This window comes from Macaca nemestrina, chromosome 16 (genome assembly GCF_043159975.1).
Source record: "Macaca nemestrina isolate mMacNem1 chromosome 16, mMacNem.hap1, whole genome shotgun sequence".
NCBI classification, from domain to species: Eukaryota; Metazoa; Chordata; class Mammalia; order Primates; family Cercopithecidae; genus Macaca; species Macaca nemestrina.
The window spans coordinates 87346484-87373520 of NC_092140.1; the positions used below are offsets into that span (position 1 = coordinate 87346484).

Sequence of the window (27037 nt, forward strand, 5' to 3'; positions counted from 1 at the left end):
GTACATCACAGATGGAAAAGTAAAAAGTTTCAGTTATCCTTGACATTTCAAGAGAGAAAGAAAACAGAAAGGAAAATCATGATAGCTCTCTTGAAAGAAATTGCTTCCATACTGCTGTCTGTGAGCTATTCCAGATGGCTTTACTGTTTTTTCAGTGGAAATGATGGTATTTTAAAAAGACCCGAGGAGAATAGATGAGGTTCTTCTTTCCTGCTGTCCCAGAAAAACAATCAAGGGAAAAATACTTTTAAAGAATTGTTTCTTTTAAGTGAGTTGGCCACCTGTACCACCGTATTGATGGTACATATCAGCAATCTTATGATACATTCATATTTTCTAAATTTTTAGTGATGAAAAAGTTGCTATATGAGCATAAAGAGTAAAAACAATATATATCCAAAGCTGAAAAGTTAGTAGAAGTTAGTAGAAACCTGTTATAAATGGTTTATATATTCTATTAAAAATATATATCATATAATGTGTATATATTATATTCATAACAACAAAATAAGCTATATATAATTTGTAGATGATTATATATAAGGTTTGATACATGTGTGTGTGTGTGTGTATGTTTTATACAAACATACACACACATAAATCTTTATAATCCTTACAACAGCTCTATGATATGTATTTTATTCCTTCTTTACTGATGAGGAAACATCCTCAAGAGAAAGGCAAGAAAGTTGCCCATGATCACAGTGCTAAAGGGGAACATAGCCACACTTCTAAGGCCACCCTTTTCATTACCATACAACATGGCAGTAGTGTTTGTGAAATTCACAGGGTGTTTGGTTTGCTGTGGCATCAAAATCAGTAGTAAAGACCTGGATTCAAGTCTGTCCTGTAGTGTGTCAAGACAAAAATCTATTCAGTTTCATGCTTTGATTTTCTTGTTTGCAAGTTAGGGATAAGTAGTATCTGCCATCAGAATATCTAGGACTTAAAGAAATGTGCTATATCAAGGCATGATATGTTTATTTTCATTAGTACTTAGGGTTTTCAATTGATACTTTCTGCATTACTGTTTTTGGATTGGATTATTTATTTATTTATTTTTGAGATGGAGTCTCGCCTCTGTCTCCCAGGGTGGTGTGCAGTGGCGCAATCTCGGCTCACTGCAACCTCCACCTCCCTGGTTCAGGCAATTCCTCTGCCTCAGCCTGCCCAGAAGCTGGGATTACAGGTGCAAGCCACCACACCTGGCTAATTTTTTTGTATTTTAGTGTAGATGGGGTTTCACCATGTTGGCCAGACTGGTCTTGAACTCCTGACCTCAAGCAATCCACCCATCTCGGCCTCCCAAAGTGCTGGGATTGCAGGCATGAGCCACTGCGCCAGCCTTGGATTGGATTTTTTAAAAGCTTTTATTTGTATGGATTTAGGAGTACACGTACAGTTGTGTTCCATGGATATATGGTGTAGTGGGGAAGTCTGGTAACCATCCCCTAAATAGTGCACATTGTACCTGACAGGTAGTATTTCATCTCTCACCAGCTTCCCACTCTTTATTACATTGTAAAAGTTTGTTTCCTTTGTTTTTTCTTTTGTTTTTTAGAGACAGAGTCTCATTCTATCTCCCAGGCTGGAGTGCAGTGGTGCAGTCATAGCTCACTGCAGCCTTGAACCCCTGGGCTTAAGCAATCCTCCTGCCTCAGCTGCGTTCGTAGTTGGGACTACAGGCATGTACCGCCACGCGTGGCTAATATTTTTTCTTTTTTAAGAGAAGGAGTCTTGCTGCGTTGCCCAGGCTGGTACTTTCCTTATTTATCTGTGTAAGAGGCTTCAACTGGCTCACTGTGGCAGGACAAACTACACAGAGTCTATATAAATTTGTAGAAAGTCTTTCTTTCACTATCCAGTTCAACAAATGTAGATTTTACTACTTTTTTTAAAATGTCTGACATCCTACTTTACTGTTGGTGTGGGACTCCTGATTTATTTAAGACCCTTAGAAATATATAAGAAGGAATTATTTCTTACCCAAACTTTTTTTTTAAAAGTTAAGTAGAAATGAATGAAGGTAGTTGAGAGTCTGTTGGCGCTTGGGCTCTTGATGTGTTGGTTAAGGGCACTCATGGGGAGAGAGGTTTAACTCTTCCTCCTAAATATTGTTATGTTAGAACTGAAATAATTTCTGCAATAGAACTTAAGACAAGAGAGAAGCTGAAGTAGAAGCCCCAGGGAACTGATCACTCCTTTGGAAGATTTCTCTACCTGAGCTCTGCACTGTCTTGGGTAATTTTATGGTATTAGTATATCAGAGCTAAGGAGGGAGATATTTTCCCTCGAATAGTTTGCCCTCTCTGCGTGTGCTTCTCCTGAGTGATCTCCTATAGAACATCTTCTCTCGTCATATGCAAACATAACATGCCACTGTCTACCACACACTGGGCAATTGGTGTACGTTGCTGATCGTCACACCATCCCCAAGAGGTGCATGTGGCTTTGTTCACACTGGCCCTGAGAGAAAGGCTAAGTTTCAAAACAAGTGACCTGCCTAAGCCACCACTCACCAGTGCAGAGCCTGGCTCCACACCAGTCGCTCTGGCTCCAAAGCTTACGGCCCTTCCTCTACAGCAGGCTCCCAATTCAGGACCCCATTTGAGTTAAAACTTGGCCATGCCCCTTTCTTTATACATTTTGGCCTTAGATAATGATTTTAAAAAAATGAATTACTATTTCTCACAGCCATATGAGAAGGTGCATTCCCCTGGGCCCCTTCTTCTCAACCCACAAGCCCACTCTTCCTTTCTTCCAAGGGAATTTGGTTACTCCCGCCCCACTAGTTCCCCACCCAATCAGCCCCTCCCCTGAGGTCATGGGATCCAGTGTCAAAGCTGTGTATTAATTAGCATGACAAACAATGTAGTTCCTCATATGATCTGCACAGAATCGGGCAACTTGGTTCCTTCGTTGTCTCCATTCAGACAGGATGCAACCCCCAAATCTGCTCCAGTTTTTGCAGGAGACAGTGTATTGCAGGAGTCTCTTCTCCAGCCACCTCTGTCTATGCACAGCTTGGCTTTCCATCCCATCACAAATGTCCCTCATATCAGCTCACCCAGAATCCCTGAGAGGTTCACACAATGAGTGCATTCAGTAGAAAAGATGTGATTTCCCACGCCCAGAGTAAATCGCTCTACAAGCCTGCCAGGAAGGAAACTGTGAGTTAGGGCTCTAGCAGGAATCAAAGATCTGTACAGATGTCAGGGGAAGGCTTGGAGGTGGCCGGGGATGGCATTCTACTTCATGGTGCCAAGGTGTGCTGCCTGTGACACTTCAAACACATAGTATCATCCGCCCTGCAATTCCAGTGGAAGTTTTGCAAATCTCTCCCAAAACACCGTGCATCCTAATGTAATGATGGTGTATTTTGTTTTCATAAAGACACTGTTATGTAAATAAAAATAAATGTTCAAAGTATTACCTCTCCCTCCTTGTAATTTCCTAAGAGGGAAGCTGCTTCTACATGCTCTGCACTGTGCTGGGATTTTAAAAGCATTTTCTCCAGTGCTGTCAATAACTCTGTAAAGAAGCACTGGTGTATCCATTTTGACATGGTTTGAATGCTTGTCCCTTCCAAATCTCATGGTGAAACGTAATCTCCTGTGTTGGAGGTGGGGCTTGATGGGAGGTGTTTGGGTCAAGGGGGCAGATCCCTCATGAAGTGCCCACCCCGTGGTAACCAGCTTTTGCTAGAGCGGGTGTTTTAAAAGAGCCTGGCAGCTGTCTTGCTTCTCTCCATCACCATGTGATACACTGGCTCCGCCTTTGCCTTCCACTGTGATTGGAAGCTTCCTGAGGCTTCACCAGCAGCAGATGCTAGTACCATGCTTCTTGTACAACCTGCAGAACCATAAGCCAAAGCCTCTTTTCTTTATAAATTTCCCAGCCTCAGTTATTCCTTTATAGCAATTCAAACAGACTAACACACATTTTATGGAAGAAACTTCTGAGGCTCAAGTTTACGAGACTTGCTTGGCCAGTATCTAGTAAGTGGCATATCCAATATTTGAATACAGCACTTTCTGACTCCTAAGCCTTCCTTCCTGACAGTTTTCCACTGGAATATTTATTTTCGTGAGGGTAACCACAGTTTACCAACATGCAATAACTAGAGTCTGGTTTGGAATTAACGTTGCATTTTCAAAGCAAGGGTGGAATGCATTCAGGGTTTGCAGTGCGAATTTACTTGTGCATTTTTCCTTTTGTTTTTTTCTGGTCAGAACTTTCCTGACAGAATATTGTTGAAGCCTAGTCCTGCTCCTGGAAGGTTTCGTGTTGAAGCGTGATGGTTATGTTCATTTTTTTTTTTTTTTCTTATTTAAGAGGGTCAGTGTCAGGAGTAATTCATTTTTTGCACAAAGCAACAGTGATCATTAAGAGAAAATGTGTCTACTGAAAAGTCTGCGCTGAGCGGCTTATCTGTGCTGGGACTCTTTATTTTGTTATTCTGAGGTTTGTGAAATGTCTTGTAAGGTTCTTATTGGGATTTCTGGGTCAGGTAGCTGAAGCAAGCTGATCCTATTTTAAGCTGTAGGATAGTTGTTTGAGAAATGTGAGAGACTTAAAGGTATCCATTACTCCAGATTTGTATAGAAATCACTTTCCAAGTTGATGGATCCCAATTTAGCACCATCAGGCCTTCAGGATACAGTCTTGTCGCAGTTACAGCTTTTTGGTCTAATTTTGTGTCTGTATCATAGGTCTGCATAGACTCCTGCGCCAAAGAAAGAAGAGGATGGAGTATGAATGATGACAGGAAACTGTATATACTGATGCCTGAAACTTACTAAGACAAGTACCGCCCCATCCCTAAAAAAAAGGTGGATTTATGGATTAATAGAGGAGTGGGAACATAGGCAGACAGGAGATTAAAACATTTCAAAAACCTGTTAATCATAGAACCTAAACGGTGGGTATATGGGTATTCACTCTACAGTTCTTCCAACTTTTCTGTAAGTTTGAAATTTTTCATAATACCGTGTTAGAGGGAATAAAAAGAAATGTAAAAACTCTTAGCTGTAGAGATATGGTTAGTTCCAGCAAGTGTGTTTGTTGTGAAGATGTGAGCAAGTGATACAGCAGAAGCTTTTGCTTCTAATCAGGTAGTGTTTTGGTTTGTTTGTTTGTTTGTTTTAAACTGGTGAACACCTGTAGGTGCTAATGAAGAATCTGAAATTGGCAGGTATAATAGAATGAAATACTTGCCATTCTGAAACAGCGGTAATATCTTTATTAATACTGACATAAACAACTATAATGTGCTGCCCCCTATTAGATGCCAAGCTGTGGACCTGGCATTTTTATCAAGTCATTAATTTATATTTAATAACAGTGCTAAAGATACAGGTACCATGCTAAATGTACAGGAACCATTAGCTCTATTTTATAGAGATGAAAGACTGAGCTCAGAGAGGTCAAAGGCATGCAGCTCAGGGTCACATAGCTAGTCAAGGTTGGTATCAGAATTCAGGCCTGACATGATGGATAGCAAAGTTTGTGCAATTTCCACTCGACCCTTGAGGCTCAGTGTGTGGTTCTGGACAGCAACCTCAGCCTTACCAGGAGCTGGCTGGAAATGCAGGGCACTGGGCCTCATTCCAGAACTATAGAACCAGAACCTGCATTTTAACAAGCCTGCCAGCGGTTTCTGTGCACATCCGTCTGAGCAGTGCTACACTGGACCACAGTGCTCTGGAAATTTGGTACTGTGTCTTTATTTTTCTCTCCATGTAACGCATGACACCTTAGGGTCTGTGAAAATGGGCATTTCTTTTGTTTTGGAGGGGTAGCTGCAGGACTAAGCGTTGTTAACTTCCTTTCCAGCAGTATCAGAGTGAAGGCAGTGAATCAAAGCTCCTACTCCTATCACAGGACTCAAGCGCCTGAGTTTGTGTCCCAGCCCTGCCTCTGGTTATCTGTGTGATGATGGTACTTAGATCTCCCCATCAGTGTGTGACCCTGTTTCCTCATCTACCAAGTGGGTGAATCAATTCTGGCTCTACCTGCCTCACAGAAAGGCCAAAAGTGCCTTTAAAAGACAAACAGCTGGGCATGGTGGCACATGCCTATAGTTCCAGCTACTCAGGAGACCGAAGCAGGAGGATACCCGGAGCCCTGGAGCTTGAGGCTGTAGTGAGCCATGATCCTGCCACTGCACTCCAGCTTGGGCAACGGTGTGAGACCAGGTTTCTAAAAACAAACAAAAAGGAACAGAGAGAAGCATTCTCATCATGGTAGCAGAGTACTAATCCTTCACTCCTGTGAGGGGTCACCCTGCTGCAGCTGTTTCACTTGTGCTTTCTGAAGCTTCTATGACTGGGCCAAGTGTTCATGGCTCACAGTTTCCAGCAATGTCCTTGCTGGGACCCTCCCTGCATTCCATCTGAGAAGAAAAGCTTCTCCAAGAGAGGAGGACTCGATGTCAGACAAAGGTATACAAAACCACACTGGCCTTAAGCAAACTCACACCGTCATTGCCTGCACGACAAGGTCTAGAGTTTAACGATCAAGACCATGCACTGACCTATTCCTGTGAAGTATTGTGTCTACCGCTTTACATACACTGTCTCATTTAATCCTTGCAACCATCTCAAGAGAGCCTGATAGGCATTTCCCCCCATTTTACAGATAAGGAAAACTGAGTCCTAAAGAAGTGAAATGGTAGAATTGAGATGCCCTTATCTACTGGGGTTGCTAAGGGCAAAGGTGGTGCTTTCAGTCAGATGTAATTTCCCAGAAAACTGTCACATATCTATTTCAAAATCTTCCCCAAATTTTCATTGTTTGAAGCAACTTTATTTTTTTCTCCCAAGGATTGCCTAGGACCCGAGGAAGAGAAAAAGTGACAAGTCACTCATGACTGAAGTTAGCTTGTGAATTTTTGCTCTGAGCTAAGGAACAAGTATTTTGGTGCATAACATATTGCACATGTCTTTTGTGTTTTCTGTCACATGAATTAGAAAAAGAAGAAGAATGAGAATCAAGGCACCACTTTGAAAAACATTTGAAGGAAACCCAAAGTATGCTCTCTTCTGCAGGATGTTTTTAGCCAAGGAATAGCCTTATTGTGATTTGTTAAAATATTTTTGATAGGTTATCAAATTTTCATAGTTCTGTTTTATATTTTAGTGTTTGAATAAGATATGCTTTCCTTGGCTAACCTTTTGATCATAACCCATTTCTCATCTTTATACCTCCATGTGCTCCTTTTTGGACAGAAGCTTTTTGTGTGCCAGCTCTCACAACCGGGGTTCTCACTCGCTGATCCCCAGGAAAGAGATTTACAGGGTTTCCAAGAGCCCATCCCTTGTCATTAGTCACAGGCAGCAGTGCAAGTCTTCCCTGTGGCTAAAGCAGTGTCAGTCTTGGACAAATGGTGACTGGAAATCTGGCTTGATCTTTGCCCCGTGCCTCCTTCCCATTTACACAGAGGGTTCAGTGCATGTGTGGCTATGGAAAGTAAGCCCAGAGATGCGATAGTGAACACTTGGGGATTTGGGAGGCATTGGAGAAGAGGGGTTAGGAGCACTGGCTCGGGGCTCAACCTGGATGTTTGTCAAATCTACCACTTGAGTAGATTTGTGAGCATAGGCCTGCTTGTGCAAGCTTCAGTTTCCTTCACCTATTAAATACGGGCAATGATTTTGTGTGTGTGAGACGGAGTCTCGCTCTGTCACCCAGGCTGGAGTGCAGTGGCGTGATCCCGGCTCACTGCAACCTCTGCCTCCTGGGTTCAAGCGATTCTCCTGCCTCAGCTTCCTGAGTAGCTGAGATTACAGGCATGCACCACCGCGCCCAGCTAGTTTTTGTATTTTTAGTAGAGACGGGGTTTCACCATATTGTCCAGGCTGGTTTTGAACTCCTGACCTGGTGATCCATGCACCTCGGCCTCCCAAAGTGCTGGGATTACAGACATGAGCCACTGTGCCCGGCCGATATATTCTATAACTACGACCTGATATCTGGACTTCAAAAACACATGTGTACAAAAACACATTTTTCTGAGGATTTTAAAGTATTAAATAAATAACATTACTACTATTTGATATTTAACAAATATTGTGAATGAGTGAGTTGGATGCAAGTAAACATAGAGTGTGTGGCCTTCCAGGACGTGTAATACTTACAAATAACTGCAATGTAAGATGGTCAGCCTCAATTAAAGGGTAGAGAGTGCATCAAAACAGCAGCTCCCAGGAGAGGCAAAACCTATAGCTCATTGCTGAGATGACCAGGAAAGGCAATGTGTTGAGGCTTCTAGACCTTAAGTGGCAGTATTTTCTGAACATTAAAGTAAGCAGTGAGAGTGTCTCAGTCAGAGAGAAGGGATTTAACTTCCAGAGATGAAAAAGCTCAAAATGTATTCAAAGAACCAGTAGTAGGTGCGGTCAGTCAGGGATCCCCAGTCAGAAATGCCTTTGAGACTGGCCAGGGCACCCAAGCAGTTAACAGGATGACCAGGACCTGGCTCCAGCCAGCCACTTGCAGGCTCTGTATTGGCATATGTTTCAATTATTCAAGAGATACAAGAAATCTGGACTTAGAGATGCTCAGTCCCACTTAGTAAAACATGATGGTGGTCAAATCCAACATGTGTCTGGTTGAACTCAGATTATGGGTGGAGAGTGCGTGACCATGGAGTGGACTTATGTCCAAGCACGGGGATCATGATAGGTGGAAAAGAGGCCTGGTCTGGGATCCAGGAGGCCCGGTATTAATCTGAGCTCTGCGTCCTTGGACAGGCTTCTTACATCCTCTGTGCCTCGGTTTCCAGAAAGCAGTTTGATAGGAGGTGTGGTTTACTAGAACCCAACCAAGCCTTCTTTTTTTTTTTTTCCTGTAGACTAAAGAATGTACTCCTTGGGTTTTCAGGGTCTGAAGAATTACACTACTGACCCCTGCTCTTGTTCCTTCCCCACCACTGTATTTGTTTTATTGTTACATTTCTTGTTCTTACATTTTGTAAAGGGGCCATTATCTAGGGATGAAAATGGACAAAACTCGTGTACATAAATTAGCATATGGAGAATTTGAGATGGAAACATGCCAGCCTCTTCCAAAGAGAAGTCCAGATAACAGGCTGCAAGATTGAGCAGCTTTCATGAGAACAGTAAAGAAAACAATTTCCCTCGGTGCCTACCACAGAAAGGAAGATAAAGGAACTGGAGGATGGATAAAAGTATCCAAAACACATGAAAGATGAATTGATGGGAAACACTGGTGTGACCACTCGAGGGGCCAAGGGTGGAAAAAGTCATTCCATTAAAAAAATAAAATAAACAGTGGAAAAAGAATGGAGCCACAGTCATGGAAAAAAGTGAGATCACATTTAAAAACTTGCAAGATTGGCCTGGAAAAATAAGGCTTTATGAGTTTAACATGAGGACTCTATTCTTACCACCTGTGGAGAGTAACTGGCATTGGCTGACTAGAGGTTTGTTTTGCCTTCTTGGCAGGAGCTGAATTGTTATGTTAATCGTCCGCTGGCTAAGTGTTAAGTACTGTGTTTGAATAGAAAGAGTTTTGCAGAAGGGAAAATTCCCAGCCCCAGGTTCTTATTCTGACCACTGAGCTCTTTACAGACTTCAGACTTCACACACTCAAATTCAAAGAAGCAATTAGTATCATGGCCGATATTTCTAGCATTTTGTGAAATCGAACAGAGTTTCTACTAGGAGCTCTCCTGCAGGTGGTTTACGGCCAGAGTGTATCCAGGCTCAGGTTTGGGCCCAAGGGCCCATTTGGAGCTAAAGAACAGACTTTCAGCACAGCAGCATTGCCCACCTTTTTAAAATTATCTATGCCAGCTCTTTTCCATTCACATTGGCTTCTCCTTAGAGGTCATTCCACTGACTTGGCTTTTAAAATATTGTAATTGTCCTTGAACAGGGTGAGCCCCAAAACCTCAGGGCACTCAGGATGAAATGGTGTAGCAGTCAATGCATTATTAAAATGAACTTTTCCTTAGGCCGGGCGCGGTGGCTCACGCCTGTAATCCCAGCACTTTGGAAGGCCGAGGCGGGCGGATCACAAGGTCAGGAGATCGAGACCATGGTGAAACCCCGTCTCTACTAAAAATAGAAAAAAATTAGCCGGGCGCAGTGGCGGGCGCCTGTAGTCCCAGCTACTCGGGAGGCTGAGGCCGGAGAATGGCGTGAACCCGGGAGGCGGAGCTTGCAGTGAGCCGAGATTGCGCCACTGCACTCCAGCCTGGGTGACAGAGCGAGACTCCGTCTCAAAAAAAAAAAAATAAAATAAATAAATAAATAAAAATGAACTTTTCCAAATTTAAGAATTATCAAGTCATCTGTTGGATTATTGCTTTTTCTTTTTTAGGAGGCAGCATCTCTGTACAATCCTAAAACCTCTTTAAAAACGATCTTCCTCGTGGCCTTTTGCCTCTAGATTGCTGATTGCAGCAAGGTGCTGGTAGAAACTAAAGATTGAACTAATTTGCAGTAATTTGTGATTGACTTATGACCCCTTAAAAGTTGCAAATCTTTGGGGTTGCAGAAATAGATTGCCTCTTAATTGCAAATGAGCTTGTAGCTGCACATGATCTCACACCCCTTCCTGCAACCCACCTTGATTCCCACCTTCCTCAGGTTGCTGACTTGCTTCACAACATCTTCCCTCACTTTCACTCCTATGCACAAATTTCCAAAAGGTGTGATACTGTGACTTTGTTTTATGTTGTCTTTTATGGCAGTGACAAAGGAATTTGATTGAAATTAAGCCCATGTGGTAACCACAAGGTTTAGAAGTCTAATAAAGAAAACCCATGCAAATAATATTAAAGCTTGTAAGCTAGAGATTCTAACTGAGCCACTTACAGAAGCAAGTTAGGCAACTAGAGGTCTTAAAATCTGTCAGGTCACTAAGACATCATTTGAGCAATTACTTCAAATTCCAGAAAATTTTCTGGGCTCCATTTCTGCATACCGTATGATACCGAAGTGGTATCTAATTCAGGGATTTCTAAACGGTGCTTCCAACAAACATTGATTTCCACAACGCGGGCTAACATTTAACACTGCTGGAACTGAACAATGGCAAATTTCTTCCATTAAAAAGATGTTCTCAGTTTTACATTTAATTGCTTCTACTTTACTTTGCAAAATAGTACTTCAGTATAGACAACAAAATGCTAGTTGACTTCAGTCCTCTCCCAAAAGGCAGTTAGTTAACATTCGAAGTATCCTTTTCAGAAATCTACATTTCAGGAGAGGTTAGTTAGCCTGTTCCATTTCCTAACCAAAGACCATACCACAGACATGCTTAAAGGCCAAGCTTTAGAATATCACGATCTATACTTGCCCCAGAAGTTTAATAATTAGCATAAATTGTGTTTAGAGATAATTTTTAATTAAGGAAATGGATGATGTTCAAGAAATACGGTGGGGTGTTAAGACCAGTATTGGCTCTTCTGCCCTTGTGTGAGTGGGCATGTACCGGAGTTTGACTGGTAAGAGAAATAACTCTAGATATTACCAGCAGGAAGGGATGTAGCCCAGAGATTTAACATTTTTTGTAGACCTACTAAGAGGTCTGAGAAAGTGAAGGTCAGAGAAGCTGCTTTGAAGAATTCAGGAAATCAGGAAGTGCTGGGATCAACAGAAGCTACAGCTGATAATCCACCCTTAGAGGGTGATGAGGAGGGGGACACCTGGAAATCACTCCCAAAATGTCACTGTCTGTCTGCAGAAAGGCTTGCCCCTGGCTGCAGGTGTGAATGTGGAATACCAGTTTATCCCTTTTATCTTCTATATTCCACATGAGAGCTTCTTATTGACACAGTATGACCCAGAACTCCCACTAGTGTATGAAATATAGTTTCCTGGCCTCTAGCCCTACCTAAAAGGAAGAATTTTAAAGAGCAGTGATTTTGATTGTTAACAAGCACTATTAGGCTTAAGGCCTAAGAATCTGACAAGTCCAGCATTCTTTTAAAATGTGTCTTATATCTAGCACAGCCATCCTCCAGTAGAACTACAGTTATGGAAATGGTCTGATTTACGCTGTCCAATATGGTAGCCACTAGTGCCAAGTGGCTGTCAAGCACTTGAAATGTAGTTGGTGCAACTGAGGGATTGAATTTTTGAGTTGTATTTAATTTTAATTGACTTACATTTAAACTTAAGGGGCTACCTGCGGCTATTGGCTACTGCTTGGGGCAGTCCAGGTTTAGCTCTCTTTGGACCTGTGCTCCCTCTCCACTTCCATTTAATGGAAAATATTGTGGCCTGATCTGACTTAAAGTTTCCCTGAGCTGTCTCATAGTTGTCTATTGTGTGTTGAAAATTTCATGTGAGGTCCTTGTTGCAATGACTACATGATGGAGTTGTGTTGGTCATGGGGGCAGGTCACTGGATTTCACTGAGCTTACAGAATTGGTCTTCTGACTCTTTTTGGTGCCAGCTTACTAATAAACATTTGTTGCATATTTGGCCAAATATGATCTCAAACTCCCTTTTACCATAACATACAGTGGTAGCAAGTTAGTGGGGAGGCCACTGAAATGTCTACCTACATATCCTAATAATTGCGATAGCCAATTAGCCTGATCATATGGTTTGTAACATACATTTTTCTCCCAGAAATCTTTCTCAAATTTTTGGAGTCTGCAGTTTCTTTCCTGCTAGCAAATACTAGCAGATGACAAAACAAGAACTACATAAATATTAATATAAAAATTCAGATAAGCTAGTTGCCCTCCACTGAATAACTTTTTCAAAATGTGAGCATATGTTCATGGTGTATTTTAAAAATTCATACATGTACCACAAATTTCCTGTGTATAAAATTGTTCCTAATTTATATGGTTGAATCTACATTTCAAAGTAATGTGGCTGGGTGCAGTGGCTCACACCTGTAATCCCAGTAGTTTGGGAGGCTGAGGCAGGCAGATCATGAGGTCAGGAGTTCAAGACCAGCCTCACCAACATGGTGAAACCCCGTCTCTACTAAAAATACAAAAATCAGATGGGCGTGGGGGCACGCACCTGTAATCCCAGCTACCCAAGAGGCTGAGGCAGGAGAATCGCTTGAATCCAGGAGTGAACCAAGATCGTGCCACTGCACTCCAGCCTGTGAAACAGAGCAAGACTCCATCTCAAAAAAACAAAACCTAACAAACAAAAGAAAACCAAAGTAACCCACCCTAGGTTTGGCTGCTTGCTGGTAGAAAGCCAGACAGAACACAAGAGGCAAAGTTTGGTGGGAGGAAAAGCAGGTTTAATTGGATAACCAGCAACCTGAGAAGATGGCAATCTAGTGTTCTAAACACCATTTACATTTTAAAATTTACCATAGGGCCTTTAAAGGGAAACTTGGTATAGGAGACATTCAGGAGTAGTGCAGGGTACATGGTCTGTGTATCTTGTTCTCGTTAAATTGAACTAAACATGGCCTGAGAAAACCTCCATACTTCCGTACGTAAGTTCTTGAGGATGAACCATAACCTGGCTTAGTAGGTAGACTTAGTAGAAAACCTAATTTAGGAGTGTGCTTCTGTAACAATAGCTGCATCTCAGCCAATCCCAGCAGCCATACTTCAACAACGCATATGCTGCTGATTGTTCAAACCATGTTCAGATAAGTCAAACACCAAGCTGTGACCAGTCCATCTGTTTCTGTACCTCACTTCTGTTTTCTGTATGTCACTTTCCTTTTTTTGTCTATAAATTTGCTCTGACCATAAGGTATCCCTGGAGCCTCTCTGAATTTGCCATGATTCTGGAGGCTGCCTGATTTGTGAATTTTTTTAACCCTTACTCAATTAAACTCTGTTAAATTTTATTTTCACATTCTGACGGCCATCTTGGGTAACTGCCTGTCCGGAAGTCTGGTTGGCATTATCTTGACTTTGATGATGGTGGGCTAGTGGTGGACTCTTCCTAAGTGGGAGGATTCTGCCATGGGGCTCCAGCCTGGTTTGTTTCAAGAGCAAGAGCATAATGAGATAAGCATGCATTGTTGGAGGAGAGTGTCTAGAGAGGGAAGGAATGAAGGGGTGAGAGGGGAGAGAAGGAAGAAAAAGAAAGTAGATGATTTTTAAAACCAAGGTCCCTGGTTACAGTATCACCAAAACAGCCCAGAATTCCACAAAAGACTCTGCCAAGTGTTCTGCCCCTTGGAGAGCCCCTGTTCTAAGTGTTCCTTCCATATGTAAGCTCCTTTCTATTTAGTGTCCCAAAGTGACTAGCATAAGACTGGGCCAAACTAGGTGTTTTCATGACTTCATGGCACATAGTTTTTACTTGTAATGAAAAGAATGTTAGCAAATAAAACTGTTTTTCATTTAGTTGTCTATCAGGTAAGGAGGAGATTACTGATAGCTTAAATCAGAAGTCTCCAACCTGTTTTTCACCAGGGACCAGTTTCATGGAAGACAATTTTTCCATGGACTGAATGGAGGAGGATGGTTTCAGGATGATTCAAGCACATTACATTTAGTGTACGCTTCATTTCTATTATTACATTGTGATTATATAATGAAATAATTTTACAACTCACCATAAGGTAGAATCAGTGGGAGCCCAGGGCCTATTTTCCTGCAACTAGACAGTCCCATCTGAGGGTGATGGGAGACAGTGACAGATCATCAGACATTAGATTCTCATAAGGAGAGTGCAACCTGGATCCCCTGCATGCACATTTCACAATAGGGTTCGTGCTCCTATAAGAATCTAATGCTAGGCTGGGCACAGTGGTTCTGTCATCCCAGCACTTTAGGAGGCTGAGGCGGGCGGATCACCTGTGGTCAGGAGTTCTAGATGAGCCTGGCCAACATGGTGAAACCCCGTCTCTACTAAAAATACAAAAATTAGCTGGGTACAGTGGCAGGCACCTGTAATCCCAGCTACTCAGGAGGCAGAGGTTGCAGTGAGCTGAGGTCACACCACTGCACTCCAGCCTGGGTGACAGTGCGGGACTCCGTCTCAAAAAAAAAAAAAAAAAAAGAACTGATGCCACTGCAAATCTGACAGGAGGCAGAGCTCAGGTGGTAATGTGAGCAATGGAGAACGGCTGTAAATACATATGAAGCTTTACTTGCTTGCCTGCTGCTCACCTCCTGCTCTGTGGCCCAGTTCCTAACAGACCGTGGACCCATACTGGTTCATGGCTCAGGGGTTGGGGCCCCCCGGCTTAAATGTTACTATTTTTCATTTTTCTTGCACTTAAATACTTTTTGTCCAGATGCCTTTCTGTATTTGTCATCCTTTAAAAAAAATTGCTCACAGGATCTTCTCAGAAACTGGTGCTTCCTATTAAGACCTGAGTATCACAGACATGATACCTCATTGTTTATTAAACATTCATGGAATTCAGTTTACACAAAGCTTGGCATCCTCATTCATAATTTCTTTACTTAATGGTGCCTAAAACTAGTTTGGAGTTGTCTTTAGAATGCTATACATTCTATCCTAAGGGAAAAAGCCTAAGGAAATTGGCCACTAGGATATTTTGCCTCGTCAGCAAAAGATTGTATAACTGCTTTCTAGATTATTCTTCAGCTTCAACATAATTCATATTTATGCAGTTGCATATAGGACATCCTGGGACTAGTGATTCACAGTTTCAATGACTCTTTTAGCACTCCCACAAGTAAATGGCCCTCTGCATTGCATATAGAAGGCCCTTCATGTCGACCAAGGGGCAGACTGGGGAAAGCATTACCAGGGTAGGAAATGTATCAGGATGGGTGTGGGGGTGAGGGAGGCCTTTCCTTAGAGCTCCACAGAGTGGTTGAGGACAGGGATGGAAAGCAGCTTGCTGTCCCTTAGTTACCTGTGAGGAAGCAGATTATTTGTACGGATTACTACTGCTCAATTTATCCACCAGGGGTGATGGGGGTGGGGAAGAAAAGGAAAAAAGAAGGCCGGGAAGGGACGTGGTGCAGAAATATTGAAGACCTCCTCTCGTAGATATATTCTAGGCCCTGCCATCCTCCTCCACATTACCATATTAATAGATTTTCTCATTTAGGGGTCTCTCTCATTCAGCACCTGATAAGCCACTTCCCCCACATTAGACTACCTATCTGTTGGTCCTATGGGTTCAGCACATTTGTGGTACTCACAGGTGTTGATAACACCTGTGATTGACACAACAAGATCTCACTTTCAGATTAGCACACAAATTCAAATAGTGAGTGCTTAAATCTCATTTAGCTTCTTGTAAAACCGTATGAGGCTTTGATGCAAACTAAAGACTCACCAATTGAAAGCTGTCAGCTCAGAGAGTGCTGCCAGGATAACTTAATTTATATTAAGATAAAACCGTCACTTTCTTCAGTTTAGTCATCAAAATTTTTGGTTTTAGCTGCAAGGGGTACTTAGATTATAATAAATGTCTGTCAGATGCGTGGATGCTCAGTGATTCTCCACATCGCACAGTAATGGGCAGGACAGTTAAGAGGTTTGAGGTTTGATGAATGTGCTGAGGCCATTCATGAAACTCTATGTTCTTTCTGCCCCTGGCAAAATTTGACAACACTGAAACACTCTATTTTGAGCCTTACATAGGAAACAAAAATCTAATGAATAATGAATGATGAATTTAGAATAATGAATAAGAAATTATAACCTATTAGGAACTTCTGATTGCTCTTGAAATACTTGTTTGCATGGATTAATGGTGGAATTGGTTGGCTTTTTACAAGAATGATTAAAAAAGCTTCTGAATTGTATTTCCTAAACAGGATTTGCAAGGCTTTTAATGCTTTAAAAGGCAAAGTTGGACCCAAACTGAGCTGTCAAGTTTTTTTTTTTCTTTTTTTCTTTTAAGCTGACTTGAAATTGTTGTTGGAGTCAAACTGACCTTAGATTGCTTAAAAGAGTTGTGGCTGGTGCTGTCCAAAAAGCAGACGCTACAGTCTTGTTATATTGCTAAATATTGATCCCACCACCTTTATCTAGTGATGCAGAGAAGCACTGGTAAAGCCCTCTTCTTATCTCTTTGCAGGCTTGTTGATTGGTGCTGGCTGTGCTCTCTACCCCTTGGGCTGGGACAGTGAGGAAGTCCGGCAGACTTGTGGCTACACTTCTGGCCAGTTTGACCTGGGTAAGCTCTCTTCATGGATGGCACTCCTTTTAGAAAAAGAACCTTATCTGATGTTTCATAGAAGCAGAAAGTGGAAAGGGGACAGATGAGAAAACCCTATCTGGGTATTACAGCCAGCAAGTCACGTGTAACAGTATAAATGTATCCATTTATTTAGTGAAGAGCTATTGATAATCTACTGTTTGCTTAGTGCTATGATGAGTATCATAGATGCAAAGATAAGAAATGGCCCCTGTCCTGAAGAGTTGATACTCACTGATTACTTCATTTTTCAAAATCATGTATTTTTTACCCATTGCATGGGCTAAAAATAATTCTGTAGAATTTGCAGTGTGAGAAGAGGCGGCAACAAAACAGTCAAGGAAATGATAATACAAGCTAAGCAATTCAAAGCAATTTCACATCAGTGGTCTAATAAGGCCACTTTGTCAAAGAGGTGAGAATGGAGTTCGGTCTTGAACAAAGTGCTACATACGGATTATCAGGATTAGGTGGAAGCACCTTGCAGATGAGGAATACAGTACACCAAAGGCACAAGGAAAGAATGGGAAAAGCTCATTGGGAGACCGCAGGGATTCCAGCAACAGAAAGTCGGGTGCCACTCTGATAAATGTGATGATTGGGTGAGAGTTTGCATATTGATAAAGGGCTCTTAACTCACAAATTTGTTTTTCTGCAGACTAATAAGAAAATTTCAGGTAGTTTTCACTTGTAACCATACTTACTTATGTTGCACTCTATAAAATATTTTGCAGAATATTCCATGGTTTGCATCATTTTAATTTGTAATAATTGGGTAATATTTCACTTGCTTGATAAACCTCCATTTACTTAACCATGTTCTTATTTCTTTCTAGCTGGGCATTTAGTCTATTTCAGTGTCTGTTGTTTTAAGACATGTTATGACGAGTAGTTTAATGAATATAAGTGCTTTTCCTACTGAATATTTTCTTAGAATCTTTTTCTAGAGTTGGTATTACTAGATCAAAGAATATGAACCCATAAAACACTTAGCATTGTATGGGAAAAGAAATGCATTTCTATTCCCCATTGCTAGATTCAAACCTAAGGCTCTTATAGCAAATGGCAGATTAACAAGAGAAAAGCATACAAATTTATTTAAAATAAAAATGTCATGACACGGGACCCCTCATAAAGAAATGAAGACTTGGAGAAGCAGGTAAACCTGTATACTTTTTATGCTAGGTTTAATGAAGAAGTGGATTGTTGTGGAGAAGTCTGACTGGACAAACAGGGTATTATCTAGTGGTAATAAACTATAAAACTTAGCAAGACCTGTTTGTTCAGACTCCTCTCTGTCTCCTTGTATTGCCGGAAGTAAGAATATTCCTCTCTTTTGGGTATAGTGAGAGCATCTCTCCAATGATGGTCTTATGATCTGCTTCAGAAGAAGGTCAGATCATCCTTTCTAGGTTTTATGACCTGCTTTGGGAGAGAAAGGCAGCAGGGGAATGTGAGAGAGACTTTCCTGCTTCTGCTGCTTTCTCAAATGCCAAGGTGCTGCATTTTAGGGTAGCATGTCCTGAAGCCCATCACTATCAAGTGATAGCAAATATATTTTCCCCTACTATATGGATGGACAGACTGAGATTCTGATAATTAGTACATAGTCAGTTACTAACTTAGACAGCTACTTTTTACATTAAATATTTTAAGTAGAAAAATTGTGAGGGAATTGGTCTAATAGCAGTATTACTATATTCCAAATATTAATTTTAAATTTTTATGTTAGAACGTCTATGAAGAAAACTTCTGTTGGATTCTGAGAAAAAGGGACAGAAAAAAGTATCAAAGGTCTGTGAATTTGAAAATGAAAAAATGAAGCAATTTTTATTTGATTTCATGGATGACAACCGCCCTACTTCTGTCGAATATAATACTGGCTCTTCTGGTACAGAAGACTGTTCTAAATACCACCTAATTTGCATGGATAAAACAAATAAGAGATTTCCTTTTACCATTCTTCCCACTTTGATGACAAGGCTTTCCTAAATCTGGTTTAGTTTGGGATTGCCATAAATGTAGAGAAGGGGAAAAAATGCTGAAATGCTGGCGTGCAAAGCTGACTGCCAACTTTTTTTTTGGAAAGCAAACTGTGTCTAGGGGAGATATTTTAAAACAGTGCTTGGCATTTTTCTTTCCCTGGTGTTTGAGGCATTCTTGGCTGTTCAACACAGGCCTCAACTTGATTATGATCCTGTGTGTGCTGACCTGTTGTTATCGTGTATTGCTATATTAATTAGCAGATTATAATGAAGTTCAGGTCCTGTTATTGCAATTTTCATTACTGCACCTCAGTATTTTGTATGTCCCCAGCATTACAGAATAAAACTTTGAATGTCAAACTGAACGTTGAAAAATACTTGTCTCTTGCCGGGTGCGGCGGCTCAAGCCTGTAATCCCAGCACTTTGGGAGGCCGAGACGGGCGGATCACGAGGTCAGGAGATCAAGACCATCCTGGCTAACATGGTGAAACCCCGTCTCTACTAAAAAATACAAAAAACTAGCCAGGCGAGGTGGCGGGCGCCTGTAGTCCCAGCTACTCGGGAGGCTGAGGCAGGAGAATGGCGTAAACCCGGGAGGCGGAGCTTGCAGTGAGCTGAGATCCGGCCACTGCACTCCAGCCTGGGCGGCAGAGCGAGACTCCGTCTCAAAAAAAAAAAAAAAAAAGAAAGAAAGAAAGAAAGAAAAATACTTGCCTCTTTACTAGTGGTAATAGTTTTTTAATGTTAGTATACACTCTAAAACCACTCTGGCAATTTAAAAAACTATAAAGGTGTTTTCATTTCTGATCATGTGTTTCTAAATTTCCTTAGATTGGTGGATAAGAAAAAAAAAAAAAAAAACTGGCATCATCCACAGATAAAATGAGTTCTAGGTCCACTGCGAAAGTTTTTTGGGGTTTATCAAGGTCTGTTTCTCTAGGTTACTGTTATCTTTTTTGATTCTGTTATCTATTTTTTGAAATGATAGACCTAAAGAGAAAGTGTGGCATAGAGTTATCTCCTCTAGCCCATCCCACTTCACTTTCCTTTTTTTTCTTTTTTTTTTTTTTTTTTTTTTTTGAGACAAAGTCTCACTCTCTCGCCCAGGCTGGAGTGCAGTGGAGAGATCTCAGCTCACTGCAACCTGCGCCTCCCAAGTTAAGCGATTCCCGTGCCTCAGCCTCCTGAGTAGCTGGGATTACAGGCACCCACCACCAGGCCCAGCTAATTTTTGTATTTTTAGTAGACATGGGGTTTCACCATGTTGGCCAGGCTGGTCTCGAACCCCTAACAACCTCAAGTGATCCGCCCCACTCAGCCTCCCAAAGTGCTGGGATTATGGGCATGAGCCACCCTGCCTAGCCCATCCCACTACACTCTTTATGCTTTCTACCTTTTAAAAATCGTTACTGTTCCCCTGAACGCTGATGAAAGTTGAGCCCCAGTGACTTAGTGAAGTCACAAATTAATGAAGTTAGATAGGGAGGGTCCCTGCTGAGCTTCAGCGTGAGGTCGTGAGTGAACATTCTTGGTTAAGATGGCTCCAGCAAACACGCTGCTTGCCTCTGCCACACCTTGCCTCAAGGATTCTGAGAATCCAAGTTTGTTTCTGCCTCTTCGCAAAGGAGACAGCACGTAGACACTTCTTCCTCCCAAGGGTTGTGAAATAATGTTACTAAAGCTCATGCCTTTCCTATTGCGGAATACGTGTCTCTTTTTTGGCGTGCTGTTTTTGATATGTTGTTACTCTCTGATCTGGAGCATCCTAAAGGAAATAATTGCTTTTGCTCCTACATAGAAGATTATTTAAATAGTGCATTTATCTCAATGAGTCAGCCAACAAATATTTATGGAGTGCTTATAATGTACCAGCCCATGGGCTAGGTGCTGGGGATGTGGCATCAGCAATGAGTAAAAAATGACACTATTCACTGCCCTCAGGAAACTTAAATTAGCAAGGGAGGCAGATGTTCAAAAAGATAATACAAATGTGAAATATGTTAGAAAGGAAAAGTGTTGGGTGCTAGAATGGAACTTGTGGTTGACTTACGACATTATTCCACACTAGTTGGTGCGTCTAAACCAGAGCTTGGCAAACACTTCTATAAAGGGTCAGATAATATCTTCAGCTTTGTGAGTTATATAGTCTCTATTGCAGCTACTTAACTCTGCAGAAAAGATAGATGGCCCCAATAGAAGTTTATTTTTATTTTATTTTTTATAATTTCAACTTTTATTTTAGATTCAGTGGGTACATGTGCAAGTTTACTACATGAGTATATTGCTTGATGCTGAGATTTGGGGTACGATTGATCTCATCACCCAGGTAATGAGCATAATGCCGAAGAGTTAGTTTTCAACCCTTACCTTGCTCTGTCCCTCCCCTCATAGTAGTCCCCAGTGTCTATTGTTGCCATATATATGTCCATGAGTACATAGTGTTTAGCTCCCACTTATTAATACAAACAAGAACATGCAGTATTTGGTTTTCTGGTTTTATATTTACTCACTTAGGTTAATGGCTTCCAGTTGTATCCATGTTGCTGCAAAGGACATTATTTCATTCCTTTTTATGGCTGTGTAGTATTCCATGGTGTAGAATACTACATTTTCTTTATCCTGTCCACCATTGATGGACACTCAGATTGATTCTATGTCCTTGCTATTGTGAAGAGTACTTTGATGAACATATGGGGTACATGAATCTTTTTGGTGGAATGATTTATTTTCTTTTGTGTGTGTGTATATATATATATATCTCCAGTAATGGGATTGTTGGGTCGAATGGTAGTTTTTTGTTTTTTTTTTTAAGTTCTTTGAGAAATCTTCAAACTGCTTTCCACAGCGGCTGAACTAATTTACATTCTGACCGAAAGTGTATAAGCATTCTTTTTTCTCCATAGCCCCGCCAGCATCTGTTGTTTTCTGACTTTTTAATAATAGCTATTCTGACTGGTGTGAGAGGGTGTATCTCCTTGTGGTTTTCCATTTCTTTGATAATTAGTGAGGTTGAGCATTTTCTCATGTTTATTAGCTGCTTGCCAATTAAACTTTATTTACAAAAACAAGCAGTGGAGCCACAGTTTGACAATCTCTGATCTCAGGCAAAGCATACCTCTGGTGTGCCAGAAATGGTTACATTTCAGCTGTGTTCATTTATTGATCCTTGCAGCTCTCAGGGCAACTGGTCAGGACCCAGGACAACTGAAGACTCTGCACTGAGCAGCTCTATCCAATTACCTTAATACCCTGTGTATATACTACAGTTTTCTTGTTGGGCGGCAGTGGGAAGGAAGGTGGTAAGCACTGTGCCTCAGCCTTGGTCACCCCACCCCTGACACTGGCATGGAAAGCGAAGGCTTAGGCTCATTTGGATCAGTGAGTCTAGAGGCATCTTGGGGAAGAAGGGACCCTATGCGTAAGGGAGAGGCCACACATTCCTGGCTCTCCCTCCTCTGGAAACCCCCTCTGACAATGGGGACCTGCAGGAGTAAGCAGCCTGCAGGGGTAGAGGTGGGCAGAAAAACTAGTCTGTGGAGCAATCATCCCTGCAGCTGGCCTTCCCTAAGAACAACCAGCCTCACTGACACACAGTAATTTATTTCCATATTGGGTGATGTTTGAGGCCCGTTTACTCTTGCAACTGAAAGTAGTTGGACTTGTATTTAGTTGCTATCTCATATTTCAAGGGCACCTGACCTCACCTGGGAGCTTCCTCAGGAAGTATTGTACAGGCAGAGCTCTCAGCCCTTGGAGGATTTAGGTAGGTAAAGGGTTTGAGTCTGCATGTGGTTTGGGGTGACGTGGAGAGGTAGGTTGCAGAGAGGGCAGGAGGAAAAGTCAGGAAAGAGGCTACTTTATGTACTGCTTCCCTGTTTGGACAGGTTTTAATTCCAAGTATCAGCCATGGTACAAAATAATACTTTATTTAATTTAAGAGAGCAGGAAGAGCCTCCCAAGGTCAGAACATTTCAACGGGGTTCAAAAATGTAAGTAATAGTTAGGCAAGAAGGATTTCATAAAACCTCACAGATGTAGTTGTAGTATAATGTGTAGGAATCTGAACAAAACCTGCTTTAAAAAAATATCTCTTTTCCTTAGAAAGGAGAATTGGAGAGAATTTTTTTATATGCTTTAAAAACAATTTTATAATCCTATTGTTTCTTCAGCATTTTTATATTTTATTACATGCAGGGCTCTGAAGCAATCTTGCGAAAGTATTCACTTTCACAAATCAAAGACTGTTACTCTGTTACTTTTGGATCACACTAATTGATGAAGCAGCAAGGAGTAGGTGTGAATCCACACATTTTTTAAAACAGAGAAACAGGAGTTCAGACAGGCTGCATAATTCTTTCATTTGTGGTTTAAACGAGTATCCCATGTGATTTAGGTGCAAGTGGTCAGTGAGCATACTTTGAAAAACAATTGTCCTTAGTTGTATAGAAAAGTATTTTTGTTTCGTACTTTGCCTTGCTTAACAAACATTCATTATGTTTTGTATAGACTAGAATGCTTTAGGTTTAGGTTATAAAAGTCTGGCTCAAACAGGCCAAAACAAAGAAGACGTGTGATATCTCTTATTATAGCAAGGCAGGAACTAAGGTCAGCTACAGACGACTGACCCAGGAGCTGAAAGATGTTTTCCAGGGACATGTTCAGGAACAACTGTCTGTAGATTGGCTGTAACCATGCGCCATCTGTACGCTGGCTTCATTTTGATGTTAGTTCTCCCCATGGTTGTAAGTGTGTTTGGCACTTGTGGCTCTAAACATCCTTGTTCATGCCAAAAGGAGAGGACAAGCTTCTCCCCAGGAATGGACTCAGCATCTCTCTCCTCACTCTAATTGGGCCTACGTTGTCATGTGTCCACTCAAAGGGATAATGGCTGCCAGGGAATGCCACGTGCTTCTTATGGTTCCGCTTAGATGCACTTAGAGTTTTATAAGACTTGATTTTACTGAGAAGTAGTGGGATTTGTAAGAGGAAGATGAGATAAAAAGGAGAAAAGGCATTTTAGTCTTTTCTTTTGTCAGACTTCACTGCCTGTGGTCCTTCCATCAGTGCAGCCTGTAGTTGTGGACAGAGGGTCAGTCGTGGCAGGTGTTAACAATGCTGATTTTATTTATTGCTTTTTGAGAGAATAAAACAGTGTAAGTGATAAGAATACATAGTGTCACAGCATCTGGCACATAATAAAAGCCCAGTAATATTTACAGTTGGACAGGACCATTTAAATGCAGATTTGCTGATCAATCTTTATGCTGCCTTTTACATTCCACAACAGTGAGTTTGCGTTTACACATTAAGCATAAGGGTTTTATAATCAGGTTATCCCATTGATTTAATTCATGCCTCAGAGTTATTCTCATCCACCAAAGACTTCTCTAATTATATCCTTGTGATCAAAAGTAGTGTTTCAATTAATTTGTCTCGCTATTTTACCAAGTAAATTTGAGTAATTATTGCTTTCATTTTGCTATTTAATTTGATTAAAAAGCCATCAATGGTTCCTGTTCTTGAAATTAAGAAGCTGCTGGCTTCTTAAGAGCAGTGCCATAAACTCGAAACTCAGAGCCTCCCAGTGTTGATAAAGATGAGAGTCTGTTTCTTCCAATTTTCAGTCAAAGGAAGAAATCTCTTCTACTCTAATCTGAACAGTGACTGTCCCACATCTCTTTGGACACATGTCCTTTAGCTCTTGACCCCTGACTCATGCTGTCTCGCCTCTCAAATCTAATCATTCGTGAGAAAAAGCTGTTTGCAATTTCTGGCTAGGTCAGCTGGGTACAAATGCAAACAAAAGTATAATTTTTCAAAAAAATTTTGAGCTCTTGGTGTTAGTGGGTGCTTCTCAAGCGAGGTAACCTGCTGTTGGTCTCTGTGACATTTATCATGACTAGCTTCATTTTGGTCAGAAGTTACAAGGCTCCTATGACTCCTGTGGACTTTTTGCTTCCTGCTCAGGCGGGCCAGGCAGCTCTGTACAGTTTCTGCAGGCATCCGAGTTGTGTGCCAGAGCAGGGTTCTCCTGACTCAAGCAGCAAGTGTTTGCAGAGAGCAGCAGTTCGAGTGTCTGTCACTCAGCTCAGGAAGAGACTCGTAACACTTGATGCATTGGTCATTGCTTAGAGTGAATGGATTATTCCATTATGAGATTGCTATTTGGGAGGCTGGTTAATAGTAAGGTATTGAATGTGCATTGATATGTAGGCAAATTGAAGGTCATTAATGCAGCAGTGATGTCCCACCTTCCAAATGACTATTAACTGAATATTTCCAAACTTTTGACACTTAAATCTAAGCCACTGGGAGTCATTTAGAAGGTCCAGCATAAGCCTGGATTTCCTTACCCAGAGCTCTAGCACAGGAGAATGACAGGAAAGCCAGGCAGCTGCTGTGAATTCAACAAAGACCTAAATTGGGTAGGAACCCATGGGGCCACTCAGGAACTTGGCTCCAAATGATGCAGGGAAACTTCCGCAGGCCAAGGGAGCCCACCCTGGCCAGTGATGACATGACTGAGTAAAGTGTTCGGGCACCCGCAAGGCAACAATAATCAGCTTTTCTGGTTACTTAGCCTTTCTTAGGGGCCGCTTTCCATCAGATAAAGAGTTTTCTGCCTTTTCTCTGGAAGTAGGGAGAATGCCACATTTTTCCAGGGACGTTCATTCAACCTGCCCATTCCAGTGGGTTCCACATTATCAAAATCAGAGCAGGAACATTTCTACTTTATTACTTAGTAAACACCTCTCATCCTGCTTTGGGAAAAAGGACCCCATTTTGTACAATCATAGATTCAATTTGATCTGCTTCCCTAAGCACAGCTTTGCAGGTCCCAGATGAACCTGTGGGATAGGATTTTTCAACTTTGGTGCCTAGCTTGGTGTTTGGTGTTCAATAGATTCACTTACTTCCTCAGCAAATATTTATTAAGCACATTCTAGGCATCAAGACTTGTGCCACAAACTTAAAATTGTGAATAAGATAGACATGATTCTTACTGACATGCCATATATCTGCTGTCTATTGAATGGTTAAAAATTTGGGAGGGAGAATGAGAGGAAAGGAAAAAGGGAAGGAAGGAAGGAAGGAAGGAAGGAAGGAAGGAAGGAAGGAAGGAAGGAAGGAAGGAAGGAAGGAAGGAAGGAAGGAAGGAAGGAAGGAAGGAAGGAAGGAAGGGGAAGGGAGGAGGGAGGGAGGGAGGAGGGAGGGAGGGAGGAGGGAGGGAGGGAGGAGGGAGGGAGGGAGGGAGGAAGGAAGACAACCTACTATGAATTTCTGATCGCAGAAACAGCAGCTGCCATCATGTTTCTGTACCTATTTGGCCACTGATGTCCTGCCAAGAATCATGGCATCACTTGTTAAGGGACTAATGGCCTAACCACGTCCCAGAAAAAAAATTACAAAACCAAGTCAGGGTAATCATTTAAAGAACCAGATACCCTGATAGGTGGGGAAAAAAAATGCTCTACATTCTCTTTTTCTCAAGTCTATTTTGGCTTTATTTCAGTGTGGGTCATTCCTACTCTTTTATTTATGCCTTTGTAAAGCTTCATTCAGTGGCTTGCAGAGATTTATAGCAGGGGAATTCAAGCAATCGCGGGAAAAAGGAAATCTCTTAGAAAACCTATGAGAAATAAGATTTCTTGAGATATGGTTACAAAACTATTGGGGAGAATATGCTAGTCTCTTTTCTAAAGATTCTTCTTCATTTTTTTCCAGTGTTGTCCTTTTATTAGTCTAAAAAGAAAAAAATATGTACCTGAGTTTGCCTTTTCAATGTAAAGTACTTAAGGACATTTAGGAAATTGAGCTGTTTCATTCTAATTATTTTTTGTATTGTATGTTCTCAACCATTATATTCTTTCCCATCATTTCAGCCAGAATATATAAAATATAAAAGATAAAGAAGCCCCTTTTTATCATTAGTGGCTCTGTTGTCAGATAGTCA

The 27037-nt window shown here is 41.4% G+C and overlaps 1 protein-coding gene across 3 annotated transcripts in view; it reads left to right on the forward strand.

The window, feature by feature from the left end:
* The window catches only part of LHFPL6 (LHFPL tetraspan subfamily member 6), a 265542-nt gene that overhangs the window by 212736 nt on the left and 25769 nt on the right, over positions 1–27037 (forward strand). For all 3 annotated transcript variants that reach the window (XM_011758423.2, XM_011758424.2, XM_011758426.3), the window contains exon 3: positions 16978–17076. In XM_011758423.2, coding sequence (XP_011756725.1) covers positions 16978–17076 — 99 coding nt within the window. The remainder of the gene's footprint in view (positions 1–16977; positions 17077–27037) is intronic.